This window comes from Mercenaria mercenaria, chromosome 8, assembly GCF_021730395.1.
Source record: "Mercenaria mercenaria strain notata chromosome 8, MADL_Memer_1, whole genome shotgun sequence".
Taxonomy (NCBI): domain Eukaryota; kingdom Metazoa; phylum Mollusca; class Bivalvia; order Venerida; family Veneridae; genus Mercenaria; species Mercenaria mercenaria.
The window spans coordinates 79,371,934-79,391,072 of NC_069368.1; the positions used below are offsets into that span (position 1 = coordinate 79,371,934).

General features: G+C 33.9%; 1 protein-coding gene across 1 annotated transcript in view; it reads right to left on the minus strand.

Moving 5' to 3' along the window:
* Positions 1–19,139, minus strand: part of LOC123566000 (zwei Ig domain protein zig-8-like) — a 109,322-nt gene that overhangs the window by 47,026 nt on the left and 43,157 nt on the right. Inside the window, exon 2 of the mRNA XM_045359799.2 lies at positions 13,737–14,144. Within this exon, the coding sequence (XP_045215734.2) occupies positions 13,737–13,785 (49 nt within the window). The 5' untranslated portion in view covers positions 13,786–14,144. The remainder of the gene's footprint in view (positions 1–13,736; positions 14,145–19,139) is intronic.

Genomic DNA, 19,139 nt, shown 5'->3' on the forward strand with positions numbered 1-19,139 from the left:
TTACATAAGTTCCGACTGAAAGCTAAATATCTTTCAAATATTGAAATATTCGGCGAAAGGACAAAAACTACTTCAAAAAATAACTTTTAATGAAATAGTGGGGGCCTCCGTGGCCGAGTGGTTAAGGTCGTTGACTTCAAATCTGTTGCCCCCTCATCGATGTGGGTTCGAGCCTCACTCGGAACCCTCACTCGGGGCGTTGAATTCTTCATGTGAGGAAGTTATTACGGAAGGTCGGTGGTTCTACCCAGGTGCCCGCTTGTGATGAAATAATGCACGGAAGGGTACCTGAGGTCTTCCTCCACCATCAAAGCTGGAAAGTCGCCATATGACCTAGCGTGTGTCGGTGCGACGTTAAATCCAACAAAAAATGAAATAGTGTAATTTGCAAGTTAGGCGCTCACTAAAAGCTGGTAAGAGGGGAAAGAGGATGTGTGCATTTATTTAAAGCCCTGCTTCCCGGCTATTCAAATTCTTTTGTGTGTATGCAACCCATGACTACAATAGGTAACAGTTAACGGCCACGTGCCACACTTTAGCACGCAAAACCACAGATATTTCATATAGAATTTTATATAAAATAGACTCTATTTTGAAAGGCGTTACTGTTCATAGTCATGGTTTAAATGCTTTTTCAGTGACAATTCAAGGTTAAAATGTTTGACGGGAGCAGGGCTTTAAACAAAAGACACAGTATAGTTTCTTGATGTTCAAAGAAAGGGTGAAATTAACAGACGCACAATATCATGCCTATTTTAGAAATGAAATCCAAGCTTACAAAAATTGGCACGCTTTTCATGAGTTTACTCGCACAGCAGGATTATCTCTTTAGTACGACCTACATTTTTGTCACGGTTTTGTTCGTGGAAAGCATGAAAAACAGGCACCTTTACAGCTAACGACTTTGGTTTTCACGATCAATTTGATTTAATGATAAATTGTATAGTAAGTACAAACACATATCTGAATGGCATATTTGATTTATGTATAATCAAGTAACTTAGACACTATAAATAAGGAGACAGGGTGAATATAATGTTGTGGGTTTTTTTTTTACAGACACGTTTTATATCTTTACATGAATAAAACTTCTATATGAATCTATAAAACATGATTTATATCAAAAACTGGCTACATATTTTGTTGCTGTCTATGGAGTAACATGCGACCCTATTTTCCGTGTATTACGGTTACTTAAAGCAAAATATTAGATCAATGCAAAATCCATAACAAAGAATTAAATTATTGACTTAGGTCATGAATGACACGACTTTAGCTAATGAAAGGGAGGCAATCCAGTTTGAAGAGAATTGCTTTCACACAGTCAGCAATGAAGGGAGAGAATTCTTGCAAATTCTCGTTAAAAGCTGACCACGTTTTCGAATTTTTTGACACGTAGAGCAAAATCATTAAAAATGAAGAAAAATCGGCAGGGTTCACACATGAGTAAACACAAGAAAGAAAATGATTTAATCTAGAAAGTATATAAAATCCTTGTCAACTTTGATCGGTGCAATCTTAACACGGGAGGTATGAGAAATAATATCACATTCGCAGAAAACCAAAATAGCGCTGTTGCGCATGTGATATTAAATCACTTGGGAATATGATCTGCTACTGAAGATACGCTAATGGGAAAATAATCCCAAGTCTACAAGTTTACAAGTTATAGCATGTACCTCATACGGTATGAGAGATGTCCTACATTTCAGACTCGTATCTAACTAGATCTGAAACAGTATACTAAGAAAAAGGATTGACTTTGATACTTAAATGCAGTGCATATTATATAGATTAAAAATGAATTATTGGTTTAAACAGTATTTATGGATATAGTGACAATTGTTAAAGTTTTACAAATATACAAACATAGAGGATTGACTAGGAAGCTAAAAGCTTTTGCAATACATTTGTAAAAATTTAGAACATTAACATATCCAACTTTTCCGCACAAATATATCAGTTTATCTGTAAACATATATAACACTTGATACAGCCGAGAATTAACGTAGCTTTACGAAAAAATAGAACTGCTAAATGGAACAGAATGAAAATTTCTAAAAACTGTATCCCCCTTTTTCCCAAGTTAGTGCATGTTTACATTTATATTTGAATTAAGTCAAGTTAATAGACACGGATGTGTTCGCATACTAAGGTTGTAAAAAGAGCTACGACAATGGCAGAACATTGCCGAAATAACGGGTAATCTTTATTTTAAATTTTAAGAAATGACAAGTTCGTTTCATACTTATGCTTCCTGTTTAAGTTTGCTTCCAATGATGGACGCTAAATATCAAGATAAAACACGCGTTTCGCCATTTCTCTAGATCTCTAAAACTTATTAACAGTGCCCGTTCATATCGTATCGCTGTTTCCCTAATTTTTCATTTATGATACATAATATTTCCTCATTATTTTCTGAGCTAGGCAACGCTTTAATCTAATGTTAATTTTGATTCCACTTGCCTCTTTTTCCAAGGCATTATTCAGTTTTGTTTACATTTATATAGCGATATCTAGTTCGTTATGATAACCTAAATTACTCTAGCAATATCTACATGCTGACTGGACATTTCAGTCTAATAAAGTAGACGGACTACGACATGTTTTCCATCTTTGCGTGCAAATATTCTAATTTACACATGCTGTTTGGCACAGTGCGCTATGTTAATAGTAATTCATGTAAACCGCGAAATTAATTTTAACAGAATGGTTGAATATTCCTATCATCTATAACATTAACTATGAAAATGTGTAAAAAATATGGACTGTCAAGTATGTTACAAGCAATTATCTATGACAAGTAAAACATAATAACAACAAAATTCTAACACCCTAGCAATGCAAATAAACAGAGTATTAAGAAATGTCATAATACACAAACATTTACAACAGTTACATTAAGCAGAATAGGATTTAATATACAAAATATTCTCAGAACAACACCAGTCTTTTTTTAATCAAATGGCATTTCCTACATAAAACTGTTAGATAAAACCAAAAGCAATAAACAGCTCCGCATTGTTAAACACATTTATTTGAAATACCAAATACTACTTCAAACTGTTTCATATCTGACTTCCTTTTAAGCTTATAAACAATGTTTACACAGTGCGCTACCTTAATAGTAATTCATGTAAACCGCTTTACTCTAGAAAACACAGCTTTCTTTCCGCCGGATAGATACATTATTGAATGCAGTATTTACAAACTAGGTCTTAAAGATGATTTCTGTTTTTACACTTGTCAACCAATAGACAAAGTCGTCTTCGTGACCTAATCAACAAAAGTGATGCTGATTCTATTTATTTTACTTTGGAGCAAAACCTGATGTGTTTTTTTTTTTTTAGATAATTCGGGACGAGCAATATTACATTAATATACATTGTATTACAGTTTATGTTGAGTTCAGAAGTGAAACATAAATATGCTAGCTCTGACATACGTCGCACGATTTTTTTATCAATATAAATTGTATTTTGCGACGGAATAATTTAATTAATGGCGCCAATCGTTCCGTGATGTAAAACATCCAACTGTAACTACTTAAGCATGAAAAATTCATACATGTGCGATAAACCGATACAAGTTAATAGGGTCATACCTCGTTTTTTACTAGACATGTGCACATTCTCGGCGTTTGTTATTGCGATACTGATGTTGAACCGCATTTCTCCATTACTGATATCGGATGTGCTAATGCGGCGTTCGTGTCTAATGATATGGTCTCATTGAGATAAAAACACAATATCGTTATATTTCTATAGAAGCAGTTTAAATGAACTTGGTGTCTAACATTTTACAAAGTTATGAATTTTTTCTGATACTGACACCTTATGACGTTTGCAATCAAGCACGTGTAACTGAGACTGTGACGAAGTAGTTGCTGGCATGTACACGGCGGCATACTTGTTATGAGTAGTCATGACATAACTGTATTCTTTAGTATTTCCATGATGGTAATTATATAATATTTATAATAATATTTCCAAAATGAACGACATATTATAATCAGCGAGTTTACCATGAATCGCTGCAATATTCATAAATCGCTGATCATCATATTCTAAAAAATATTGGGTTAAAATACAATAGTATTATAGTATCGCGGAATTTTGGAAATGATCCAAACTCGATCTTTTGCGGCTACACTTACGGTTAATAAGTCACTTGTATTATCTCCAATATTTATTACCTGATTACATTAAATACTAATGTAATCTCGGCCGAAGCTTCAACCGTGATCTATTTCTAAACTTTCGAAGCAATATAACGACAAAAATGATCGATTCTTCAGCGCAACTCTGCACAAACTTGTAAAACATCCATACATGGTACTCTTACCCGCAAAGACTTTGGCCAGCAAGCTCGAACCTCATCGCTAGACACTGCGTTCGCTATTTCACACAATAAGGAAATGCTATTTTAATCGACAAACTTATCAATGTTTTAACATATACATATTAATGTAAATTAACTTTGCCTGCTGAAAATATCTGCGTACAATCATAGCATGGATAAATGCTTTACCATCAGCCTAACTCTAGGAGGTAATCGAGAACATGGTGGGAATTTATATAAAAGTAGTTACCTTTTATATCTGCAAAATGATTAGTAATGTTATTGAACCACAAAATTATTATAACAGTGGTGAAAACTATCTTTTGAATTTTATGTTTTTCACGTAAGAATGTAGCATCACACTTTGTTCGTACCTTTCTGTATTTTCATACGAAACCTTTTTGTGTTGACGAGGTTAATGAAGTCAATTTAATGCATAAAAACTTTGAATATGCCAGTGCTCTGTATGAGATAGCCACAGTAAACATTTGTTGTATTTACAGATAATATGGGTCTAGAAATAATATGCATGAAATATTAGCCACATAAACTACCTAATGTAATGAAAAGTAAGAAGTAGTTATTTCATAAAATGTTGATTCTGAAAATGACGTTAAGGTTATTTCTTATTCGTATCCAGACATAACTGAGTAAAGATCAAAGTAAAAAAAAAAGTAAGATGTAATCAGCTGAAACTCTGCCTTATTGTAACATCACTCTCCTGTACTTTCTGTATGTAATTAACCGGAAAACCTAATATTTGCTTGTTGCAACTTTCGGTGAAGAAATAAATTCAAAGTTCCACTGGTGGGAATTCTTATCAACACGAAGCTCATCAAACACTTGTAGCGAAATTACTTCAAGTATATTTCACAAAAACATGTAACAGGGAACATTATAACACCGCAACGTTCTAATTTTTTGATCTGTTTAACACCTCGAATATAACATTATGATAATTTGCGTCCTCATATTTCCATTCTAGAAAATAAATTTTATGTTTTGTTTGCACAAATGTCAATTTAGTGAAAGAATTCATTAACTCGTCAATTATATTACAATATATAGCAGAATGACATTTTCCACACGACTAAATAATGCAAATAGTGCATTGAATATTTATACAAAGCATGTAATGAAACAGCATGAATCAACAGAAAGCCTCCCGTTTCTGAATATATTAATGCATCCTGTTTTATAGCAGAATCCGAAGCACCCGATTAGACACAAAGTACGAGCAAATGTCTGTATCGTATCATTGTTTTATGTAAAAAACAACAACGTTTTGTACGATAAAACCTTTGTCAAGTGCACGTATATTATTTAAGAAATAATAAGTTCCGAAACGCGGTTTATGGTAGAATAACCCGTGTTTTGAGTTGTTATGCGGCCTTCGTGATATATTGTTTTGGATAAGAACGAAAATTTCGGGTTATTCTACGATAAATCACACTTGGGAACTTATTATTTCGATTCTAACATGACATACTAGTATCAACAGTGTTTGAAAAAATGGTAACTACCTTTTTCGACCGCGCTGCTACGCACCTAGATCGGATGACGTCATTGCACGCGAGAGGTATATTGCAAAAAACCCGAGATAGATTTTGCTCTACATGTATGTAGGTTATTCGCTGGTCATGTTAGAATTAGGTATTAACGTAAGTTTAACAACGAGTATTAACGAATATCTATTAAGTGCTTACAGCTTCCGTTGAAAACGATTGGGTAGTAATTATTGTTTAGTAAATTGTAGGGAACGTTTCATTCATTAAGCTGTCGTCCTTTTCTGGTATACCGATGAAACGTCGATGATTAACATAGCGTGAATGAACTACTGGTCTAGTAAAAACAGAATGGAAAAATCATCTATTATGCATCGCAGTATTCCGTGGACGGGCACATAAAATACAATTACTGCTAGAACACAGAACATGTTAAAAGCCAATTGTTCAAACATATTGCAGTCTTAGGTCAAACTTGGATATCTGTTTTATGTTGGTAAATTAAAACAGTCTGCAGTCAGATAATCAAATACTTGTTTTCTGAACACATATCAAAACATACTCAAACTGCATGATGTTTTTGTAAAAAAAACTACAAGATTGTTTAAAGGCGTCACTAGAATTCCCTGTATATGAGATGGGTGAACGTTTGAAGAAATTCTATTACTGGGAAAAATTTCGCCCCGAATTCTAGCGTACGCCTTTAAATTTAACGTTCAGGTCCGAATTTAACATGGAATGAAATGCCAAGAGGTGTACATTCTGAACCAGACTTTTGCTACTCAGGAGACTAATGCTATTTTCTCATGATCTATACCCTAAGGGTTAAATCTTGTGTGTCAAATAATCTAGCCTGTCATGGTTCCTACGTCTTATTTACTAGTCGTATAGTTTTCGGATATCTGTCAAAGCCGTGACGGATAAATCAACTTGAACAAAATAGATTCTGTCACGGAAACCAAGTTTCCTGCTAAAGCGCTTCCTATTCAGATTGATTGGTACTGACAGGACAGATATTGTTTCGCATTTTTCGGGGTATAATTTACGGCCCTCGACTGTAGTTTTTCGGAGGATGTCTTATATCGGCGAAATTGACGATAAGAGTTGTCAACCCGTACTAACTTGTGTTAAAACACCGTAACGGAAAACTTTCTCAAAAAGATGTTACCAATCTGCCTACAAAAGTGCACTGGCATGGGAGCTAACTCAAAGCTGTTGTAGTGTGAGTGTGTGTGTGTGCGTGCGTGCGTGCGTGTGTGCGTGTGTGTGTGTGGGGGGGGGGATGGGGTGAGGAAGAGGGCAATGCGATCCTTTTGAACCGACCCACCCGACCCTATCCCTCACCTCATCCACAAACATCACTTAGGAATAGCCATGTAAAGAACAATGGCTGCATTCCTTATTTGAATTTCAATTGTAATATCTAAATTGTGATAATACTGACTTCTAAAACGCCAGGGACTGTTCTCAGCCTTGTAATCTTGATTACAGTAAATACATTTTGTTTTACATTATATTGAATCAATAAAAGAAAAAAATCTATACGGAACCAACGTATTGTGCGATGGATTGTAATTGTTGAAAACTAACGGTATGTACATGAATGCAGATTTGTTTTGTTTTGCAAGTAATTAACACAATTTAATGTGACTACAAATCTTTGATATAGCTTAAAAATCATTTTGGCCTTGAATATCGGATATTAGTTTAAAGAAAATTTTAACTAATTTGAATATTTAGAAACTCTTGACAGAAAGTTAATTGTGATATATCACCGATGTTATATTAAATGTAGACTTTCTCTTGTTGATTGTAAGTGTGTTTGTTTGTATGGTTGGATTTAATGTCGCACCGACACAAAATAGGTCAAATGGCGACTCTCGAGCTTTAATGGTGGAGGAAGACCCCAGGTGGGCGGGCACCTGGGTAGAACAATCGACCTTCTGTAAGCCAGCTTGACGGCTTTCTCGCCAGAATAATTCATCGCCACGAGTAAGGCTCGAACCTACATCGATGAGGAGCAAGTGATTTGAAGTCAGTGACAACTACTCGGCATCGGAGCCCTCCCCCCCCCCATCTCGTTGTAAGTAATACCAGTCTCTGAACATGAACAATAGTTTAATAGAAAACAGTGAATGTTTTTATTTGCAAATTCTACAAACAAGATCTTTACGAATGGTCTTATTTAAACATTTTAAATCTTAAAAGTTAAATATGTCCAAAATTCTTTTTTTGACCAAAATAAACAATTCCACATCATATCTATGTAAACATGAAATGATATTATATTGAAATGTCTGTGTGCGTGTGTATGTGCGTGTGTGTACAAGTGTGTGATTTTAAAACGAATTAAGCGCTATTTAAATAGATTTACAGACTTGATAAGTATATAACTAAACATAGTATGTCTGTGTACTAATCTACCACTGAACAATGGCAGTTTGTTTAACAAATGTCACTTAATTTTGAAATAAGCTCTTGCACAGATATTTCAAATATTTAGCCCAGTTGAATAAATCTGATGAGGATTTTTTCTAAATTCAAAGTCAACATCTAACGATAAAATAGTTTATTTAAAGAGGAGTAGGGTATATCTTTGAAGAATAACTTTTTTTGCCCTTGTCTAGAACAACATGGGTTATATTCTTTTGAATGCAATTACCGTTGAAAGAGTGGCAGATAAGGTCCACCAATCTGATAAACAACTGTAGTTAAATTGTAATACAAAATACTTCATGAAAATGTTCTTTGATCTTGGAATTCTAGTCACGGAAAGCATTAGAATCAATCGAAAAGAAATAGATTTTATTTATCAGGGCGGAACTGATATAGAACAATGTACAGCACTTTAATAAAACGCTGTTACAAGCGCAAACTGCCACTCAGTTCAAACAGTGTTATCTTAAAAACTAATTCACTCATGACGAATGATATGTTTTGTAACTAAATACAATATTTTGAATAACTACATTAACTTTAGATAACATTTTGAGTTATTGAATTATTTCGTCGTAACAATAGTAAATAATTCACATTAAGCCTAATATGACGTTACGGAAGGACACGCCAGGAATGAAAGACAATTTTAACAAATATATACGCAAGATCAAATCAAGCAAATTTCTTTCTTAAAGCACTTTTCTTACGGAACATTTTATCAGTATAATAAAGCGAAAATTTACGAAATTTGAAATTTACGTCCATAAACAGGAAATATGTGCCATGATGGTACACATGCTATTGACAGAAGTTTCGTGTCCTGTATATATATATCTTTTTGATTAAATTTTCACTGTTTGTGTTTCTGTATATATCGTGGCTGGTCATACGATATTCATTAATTTCTTGTAATGCATCTGGTCCTCATTACGACAAACCTTTCAGCGTAACGAAACCATCCGAATTGAACAAATATCCCCAAGCTAACATCAGTATAGAATATGCACTATTGCTTTATTTTTCGCAATGTTAAATGTCTGGTTTTAACCTCGTCAGCCATAAACTAATCATGGGCAAATATGGACACCATAAAGGCAATCTCGGTACTTTCCAGACGACAATATATTTAATTATTAATGATTCCTCTCTGAAGTAACCGGACAAAAACCTTATTAAGGTAACACACGTGTTGTTATTGTTCAGTTAGCGGAAATGAGTTTTCTTCATTATCTTCAATAGCCGATGATACTACAGAGGTCATCGTCAGCAGACAATTTTGGAAACTTAATTAACTGTTAATACTGTTAAAAGTTTAATGCTTTTCACTTTATTTGCTGACTAATATCTATCTTAGTTATAATAATGAGTAATAATTGTCGAATGTTTACCAATTTTTATTTTGCACACGTCGAGTGTATATCAGTGTGGTCCACCTTCCACGGGAACACTACTGCAACAGAACTATAATATCTCAATTGCACCTGATGTAACATATTACATGAGATGTAAATGAGATATAAACCTTACCATTTACACATGAATAGAGCAGATCTAAAATATCTCAGTTTCATGTAACTATATATATATATAACTAGTAAGGGCCACATGCCCGAACAACACATTTGGTCGATGTGTGTGGAGGCTGGGGGGGTGAGGTGGAAGGGAGGATGATAACAAAGGGAGATAGCTGAAAACGTAAGTACGGTAGAGTTGGGGCCATTCTGCACTGCTCTTCCTCTAAATGTCTCCCATCTTTTTGTACTATACGATTTGTATAAATCCATTACATCAATTTAGAGTTATTTACTAGACAAGAAAATTCTATAAGGTACGAAACAAAAAGGTTAGATGGGAAGAATTATGGTTCGTGCACGCGACACATCATCATGTAATGCTGATCACTGGTGCCAAGATGTTTTTATCCATCCATGAAGGATAGAGTTACAGACAGGACATGACAACTAGACAACCAGACGGACATTCAATAGAGATAATTCAAGAGAGAGGGTAGATTTATGTTTCATAAACGACATACATAATGCTGATAATTTTTTCCTGGTGTTTTGAAGTCCATCCAGTGATTGACAAATTTATATACAGACCGGAAACGCAATCAACACGGATGGACAATTACCGCAATTACTATACGCCGTCCCCAAGAGAGTGTGAGATATAAATATAGAATGAAACAATTGGATAATCCTTTCTAAAACGTCACAATGTACAACGTTCTTTCTACTGTTTTAGATAATTTTAAAATGGGTCCCTAGTGTAAAGAATGATTATGGTTATAGAGAAGCTAAACCAAGTTCCATCTTATGGCTTATATACACCAGTTCCCTTCGTCTGTAAATATGTTAAATCAAACACAGACCGACGTATCTTTAATAACAATATCAAGAAATAACTTTTAGAAACATTAGAATTGTACATGTAAAACCACACTCAGGATAAACAATGAGAAAGCAATTTTTAACAATACAACAAATATCTCATCGAACAGTTTTTATAAAACGATAGTTCTGGAAAATGTTTTAAGTCAATTCTGATTAATATTTAATGACCAGTGTACCAACTTCAAAGTTCAGAAATAAGATGTTTATAGCATGCCACATTCTTTGGCAGCGAACGTCAATGATCAGTGTCTGTAATTAACCAAAACACATATGTCTGCATTTTTGCATTTTTGTTAAGTACAATATGGATATAACAACCTATTGAAAAACACTGCTATCATTCGTTAAGTAATAGCGTCTGCAAGAAACTGGAAAACGATTATCTATTATATCAGATAAGTAAGACTCCGAAAATATGTAATTTACGTTTCTAAAACAATAAAAGGAGGTGTTTTTTTTCAGGATTTCTATTTGAGCCGTGCCATGAGAAAACCAACATAGTGGGTATGCGACCAGCATGGCTCCAGACCAGCCTGCGCATCCGCGCAGTCTGGTCAGGCTCCATGCTGTTCGCTTTTAAAGCCTATTGGAATTGGAGAAACTGTTAGCGAACAGCATGGATCCTGACCAGACTGCGCGGATGCGTAGGCTGGTCTGGATCCATGCTGGTCGCATACCCACTATGTTGGTTTTCCCATGGCATGGCTCATTTGAAGAACGATACAAGTAGTAACCTTTTCACAATAGAGTATTTCAAATATCTAATTCAAACCACAGTTCAGACTATAAACTATGGTTTTGATACTAAAAAAGTCTGCACGATTATGTTAATCAACATTTTACGGCATGTATTCTAAGTTGCACTCAGTGTAATATCATTTTTATTATGTGATGACAGCACTTTGCAACAGAATAATTTAATAGATTACTGTTATGTCAATAAGTCAGTTCATCCCGTCATATAAAACTTCAAAGCTAGATGACTGTATCATTAAACATTCATGAAATAAAGCCATCCTAGGCTGCAACAAACGCAAGTAGTTCCATGATGATATTGGCTTGCAGTGAAGTAGGCCGACAGTGAATTGATGTACTAACTTGTAATTGAAAATAAAGAAAAAAAAAAGATTTAATGATAATAGTTCGGCATACAGACATACCTGTATTAGACAGGGAGAGGCAAAAATATTATTTATAAACAGTAGTTCTTTATTCTTAGATTAAATTAAATACACTGCAAACTTTTAACATTTGCGATAAATTTATCTCGACATCATAATACAGACATATACAATGTACATGAAATAACTGGAGGCATAAAAAGTGCAGGATATGTTTTGTTCTACAGAACTGAATTTGTCTGGTATTCGACAAAATATGAATAATCCGTCAGTACTAAGTTAATCATAGGCTTATATGACCAACAAGCGCACATTACATAAAGCAATAATATTACCAGCCAGACAAGTTATTCAATTACTAAAGATTACCATCTTAAGAAAAAGGATAAAGAAAATATCGGCGTAACTTTCGTGTTGTTAACGTAAAATAAGAGGAAATTATTGTTCATTGTCGGCAAAAGTTTACATAAAAGTCTCCATCAGCAGAATATAATGAACATCTTATGGAGAAACATTTCCACTTCTGGGAGTTCCCAGGTGTTATGTATCACATATGTCCAAGATTCTGCATTTGACCCAAAAATACTTGTTTAGATTTTCCAAAAATCTAAAAAGAAAAAGGGTACTCCAAACTCTTCTATTTTTTACTGCACAGACCAACATCGCTGCAATAGCTCGTTCTGAAAAGATGTTAACACTTTTGTACTGATGCATTAAGAATCAACATCTATTTCTTTTTTTTTTTCGTTCCTTATTCATTTTTTCCCACCTTTTTGTTTATTTTAGCAAAATCTTCGTTGAGGCAACCTTATTCACGAACAAGAACAATACATCAAATGGTAACATAAAGCTTTGTTTAGATGATGTTACGGGAATAGAAAATATTCATTTGCTGATATAAAAGTATAGAGGAATTTCTAATTAAAAAAACTTAATGAATTTCTTAATCAAGAAACACTATCCAAGAACAAGTGCAAATGATTCATATTTCTGTAAATATTATTCAAATTAACTGCGTAGTGAACAGGAAAAAAAACATTTTCACTGAATTAAAATACAAAATACCCAATTATTTGAAGCGTATTTCCTCCTTTTCCTATTTCTTGTTAAACAGTATCATGAAATTCAGATTTTCCTAGTCATATTTTGTTTTTCAAGGAATGAGATAAATTTACCTTATCTTAAATGTTCATGCATGTTATGAAATTGTAATGCTATTTGTTATCGGAGTTGTCATATATATAAAGTGTTTTGAACCGATATGATACGGGCATGAACTGATATATTTGAAATAATGCAGACATCATAACATTAAGTTTTAAGATAATCAGAGATAGTTTATGACAAATGAGATATATACTAACAATCAAGATCCTGCCTGTAACTAGATATAATTAAACCAATTGTTTTATGAATAATACTAGTTCAATAAAGTATATCATTTTACAGGAGTAATATACGGGAATACTGTAAATAAGTTTTAATATCTAACACAAAATGCTAAAACTGGCGGGATATAGATATATCCAAACGAGCAGAGTGAAGGGAGGATTTTAGTTTTATATCGGTGCTGATGACTTGGCTTGGAAGTAAGAATAAAAGACTAAATATGAACTATGTCTGCAACAGAATATTTCGCAAAGCTCTAATCAATGTTATAACTACGTTTTCTTGGTGTGTCATTAGAACCTGTCAGGTGAATTTTGGTAGATTTATGGTTTTATTCTACCATAATTGTACAGAACCTTTAAGTACTATTGTGGAAATTCAATGATTGAGCCTGAGAGAAATAATATAAAATACTTATTAAATTATCAAATAAATGTAAAACATAATATTATAGTTTGAATAAAATATACTTTGCAAAATATCATTTTATCTGTCTCATCATGCTCATCAGCTTCCATTCTACACATTATAAAAAATAAACTTACCCTGTTCCAATGATAGTAGAAGAAAAATCATATACAATATAAAATCCATTATCGCTTGTCCGTTTGTTTCTTGTATCACATATTGTGTAAACCACTAGCAACTTATTCCGTTTGTCTTACGATATTCCGCTTTTCCTGGTATCATTTTTTTCACAGCTTTTGTAAAACATAAAACACTTATACTTTTATTCCGCAAACGTTTCGCCTAAAAAGCACAGCTATTCTGGTTGTTTGCCGGTCCTCTTTTATCGCATTTTATATAACACTTGTACTCAATTCCAATCGCGTGACAGAGTAACTTCTCGTCGAGGATGTATTTTTATCACATGTTCTTGTATGGAACTGGTACTCTATTCAATAGGCGTTGTAGTACGACTAACGGAGCATTTCTCTATCATCAGTGCACACCTTAAATATTGAAAAATCATAAATATTAGTTGACGTTCACTAAATTACATCTGGTGACTATTGTAGCCATCATGTAAAAATAGATAAATAAATGAATAAATAAATAATCATAATGATAAAAACAACAAAGTATCAGACTTTTGTAGGGCCATAGAGTCAACTTTAAAATGCCTATCACGCTCCTGCAACCCATACTATTTACGAGTTAGGTAGGCAGGGAACATTTTTTTCTTATACAGTCCTTTAGTTTTTTTATGATATTAATAAAACAATGAGTGATATAAAATTATTCTGTGCCTCCAGCACAGCAGTAACAAAATCTTTATCATCAGTTTTGCTTTAAATATAACAAAACTGAAATGATACGACTCTTTTAGTATTAATACAACAAATTCTATTGATTTCGTATTTGTGTGGAAATATTTTGTGAAGGGTCAATACTTGCGGGCGGGTAACGGGAGTAAAACGGGACCAAAATGTCTTTAATTTAGGCCTGGATTCAATATACCAGTAAAGTAAAGTAAGCGTGTCAGACGTCTTACAAAAGAAATGCTTTTGTTTTCAAGCTTTATGTGGCAAAATTGTTAAGTTCGCTGTGTTGAATTTTGGACATTGTGTTGGATGGATGAACAAACGTTCATCCTATTTATCGGAGAAAAAGTAAAAGAAAAATAAGAATTAAATAGATGTTAATTACTTTGTTATGGTATGAGTAGTTTATCAATCATTTTTTCATTGTTTCAGTCTTCAAGTGCGAGTGTTAAAATGTATTTTTTGTCACGTTTGATAATTAACTCATCCAAAAATACTATTAAAGATGAACTTATGTTTTCGAAAAGGTAGAAACGACAAAAGTATATAGTAAATCTAAAAGTGTTATTTTGAGGTTAGAAAACGGAAACGAGAAAACAAAAGCAGACATGGTTTGACTGAGTCTAGGAGAAGTAATGAAATAGTCAATACCTTTACGATTTATACAGACATGTGGATAGACTACATAATACCAAAATCATATAAATATAAACCATATTTTCCATTCGATACTGTTTACTCTATATAAATAGTATATATATTTCAGTGGCATTGTTTTATATACTTCTTATCTTGGCAATTTTCAGGTCGAACAATAAAAGGGACACTGAAAAAAAAACAACATCCGAAAACTCCCAGTATACGATGGACGGTCCTGAACACGAAAACATCCTATCTATATATCTAATATATATGCTGATTTATCTGACAAGAGCGCAACCATCCGCGAGAAAATGCCGGCTTTTGCAATTTTTCAAATGAGAATCTGACATATATCAAGACCTCAAAAGCACGTAATGTCCGGGTTATTTCAGTGAAAAGCTTTTATTATTATACAATACTGACAAGGCATAAAAGACCCGAGCTATTATTCTGTCAAACAGTAGATATTCCGAGACATCTTAATACACTGAATGTATAAAATTTCGTTCAGAGCAGTCTCGCAACGCCTCCACTGAGGTGACTAGAGAATACTTCAAATTATAACAAGGTCAAAGTTAGGGTATGTGTGAGCAATTACAACTCCTAAACATATGTCTTTTTCAAGCACCCATAGTTCAGATTTCTGTATGATTGGCCAGTTTCCGTGTATACACAATTTGTAGAACTTGCAGTCATATAAATATATAACAGATATTAAGGTAGTTTTGCACGTTTGAAACAAGTATTGCTCTATAATGCAGACTTTTATTAACCAATACTTCTTCGATGCATCATTGTATCCGAACGAAATTCAGTCAGGCCTAGCGCTTGATAATTTGAAAAGTTTGGTTTTACAGTCAATTGTTGCAATGGGCTTCTTTTGGAATATCGCAGCTCGAGTTGAGAAAACGTTCTACATGAAGATTTTAATGAAACTTTTCTTAATTGTAGTTTACCTGCTTAATTTCATTCAAACAGTCAAATAAAACTTACAGTTGCTATTTTCCGAATATCAACTGAACTCCTTATGTGGCTGCTTGTTTTGTGTTTACATTTTAAACTATTTTTCGTCAAATCAAAATTAACCTTGAGAACTGACTGCTTCACACTTTACACGGGATATTACAGCAGATTGCACGCAGCATTTATGCTACACTTTGTATGTGCCTGAATAAGAAGTTCAAAATGTAGCGAAGGAGTCTTTGTTTTGATGTCGGGGGGTGTGTGTGGTTGTGGGGGGGGGTGGGGTGGGGTAGGGGGTCATATTTTCCTGACAATCTGACTTAAATCACGCCATTATGTTAAGCCCCGTTAGATGCATTAATCTTCAAATTCACAACAGAAGATTTTAAAGATTGTGGTAAAAGCTATTTTTTGTTTAACATTACTCCAGTTCGTAGTATGCAACATAGAAACGAACATTTAAGCTAAAATATACATGACCATTCAATAATTATTGAATTCCAAGACTTGAAAACCTATACTCACCGCATCACATGAAAGCATATGCTAGGAACACCTTAAAAAGTAAATGTAATTACAACCTGTCCTATGAGTCTATTAAACTCACGAAGATGAAATAGGTTATCAAAATACAAGTAAGAGATCCAGACATTAATAAATCAGAAGATTGATAATTCTAATTGATCGACTGATTGATTGATTAATTGACTGATTGCTGTGCTACTTTGAGCACGTCCAAAATAAAATGTCAACAGCGTATCTGAACTCTACGAATATCGGTTGCTATCAATGTAATAATGACACTGACGAAAATTCTTTATAATTTTTCACTTAGGTTTAGTTGTATTTTGTACTCTTCAGATGTGCGGATCAACAAATCGTAAGTAATTTGAATAACGTAAAATTAGTGGTACCATAGCATTTTCCGTTGTCTTGCAATTAACAGACCTATTTCCCTATATTATTCAATTTACCGAAGTAAATAAGTAACTTAATTATTTAAAAGTATTTGACATATTTCTGTATAAAGTAGTGCTGTCGTTTAAAGACAGTATAGCATCCTAACAAATCATGTTCATGGAATATAAATATATTCATGGGCATTTTAATATTTCCTTTAATATCTAAATGTTCAGCTGTGCTACATATAAACATTCAGGCAATATGAGCCGTGCCATGAGAAAACCAACATAGTGGCTTTGCATCCGCTCAGTCTGGTCAGGATCCATGCTGTTCGCTTTCAAAGCCTAATGCAATTAGAGAAACTGTTAGCGAACAGCATAGATCCTGACCAGTCTGGTCTGGATCCATGCTGGTCGCAAAGCCACTGTGTTGGTTTTCTCATGGCACGGCTCATATGTATTATTGTTGTGTTTAAAATGTGACATTATGTAATATTCTGTGGATAATTCTTCAGTAATGAAGAAATATCGGCAAACCATTGACCTTTCTGTAACTTCTATGATAACAGAACATTTTCTTGCAAAATGTTAACCATAGGGGGTGTCTACAATCAATGTAGACTATCAAGGTAGACTGATTAACGGTCTGCACTGAAAATCTAATCAGTGTTGTTGATGCAGTAATTTGTTTGTCTGTTATAGTGACTTGTCCTAATTGTAATATGAAAATATTTCATGGATTTTTGCATTTAGTGTGCATTTTCTCTATTGTGTGCATTTTTTTATTGTAAAATGCGTCTCCTTTTTAGAAAAATAGACAGATTGCGATTGAAAACGGCACCGGTACTTGTATGTATAACTAAAATGCACAAACATCTCATTTTCACATAAAATCATTAATTGCGATGACATTATCTATTCTTTCCAATTTGCTATTCACAACATATATATTTCGGCTGTAATTTAGAGAATAACTGATAATACATATTGTCCACTATTAACGCAGTTGCACCAGGAGGCGTCGTCCCTCTCTTGGCGAGGTTTGAAGACATGACTGCAAGATTACATTGATGTATGGATCGACTGATTAACTTAAAAACAGACTGAAGTGAGAAGCACACTGAACATGTGACTACCTAATTACTTGACATACGTCGGCAGAATGAACGGGTAGTAAGAAAGCAGACATGCTATTCATCAATATATGTGACAGACTGGGTGACTGATCAGCTGATAAACAGGATGAGTTTGTTTGGCAATTACAATTTAAAAGGTAAAGTTACAGTCACAGGATCTTTTCTTTCAAACAGACATTGTTTCTTCTTTCTCCATCATTTTACGTGTGCATTTACTTTGATGAACTCGTCATAAAAGTTAGGGTGCAATCCCTACATTCTGTAAATGATTAACTCTCTCCATAATAACGAGCAAAAAGCTACACTACTCCCACAAGAGCATCCTTTTTATTTGATGAGAGTGTATATGTAATTCATTTTGCTCATTCAAAGTCCCAAGCCTTGACAGATGGCGCAACATTTGGTGTTTCAAAAATATTTCAAGTTCTTTTTTCTCATTCATGTGCAATTTCGAAATAGTCATAAAGATAGGAGCATATGTTGTGATGCAAAAGGGAAATAGTTCAAGCAAAATTATGAAATCCCCAAGATCACTTCCATGATAAAGTTCTTTGAATGATGCAGTTGTACAAATTATCGTTGCACACTTAAGTACTCTCTTAAGAGTGATAAAGTTGCAAGATTTGTAATACAAAGGCAGTTAAAGTGAAAATAAAATGCAAATATCACTTAGAAATTACTGATCGTTAGTTCGTTACTCACTCATATTTAATAATTCTAATAATTAATCGGGTTCTCCTTTGTCTCGGAATTTACCAAAGTACGAAATATTATTATTCTTGTTGATCCAGATAACGATAATTGTATAGACAAGCATGTGTTGGGTTTAACGTCACAACGACAGGACGCAGGCAACGTTTCAGTTTTTCGTGCTGGAGGAAGACCCTGGATACCAATCCCAGCTTTTTTTCAGGCACTGTAGAGAACCTGGGTAGAACCGGCCAGTCGGATGGCTATCTGGACGACTACCTCACATGAAATAATTAGAAACCCCGAGTGAAGTTTCGAATTCACAGGGGCGAGGGGCAAGATATTTGCCA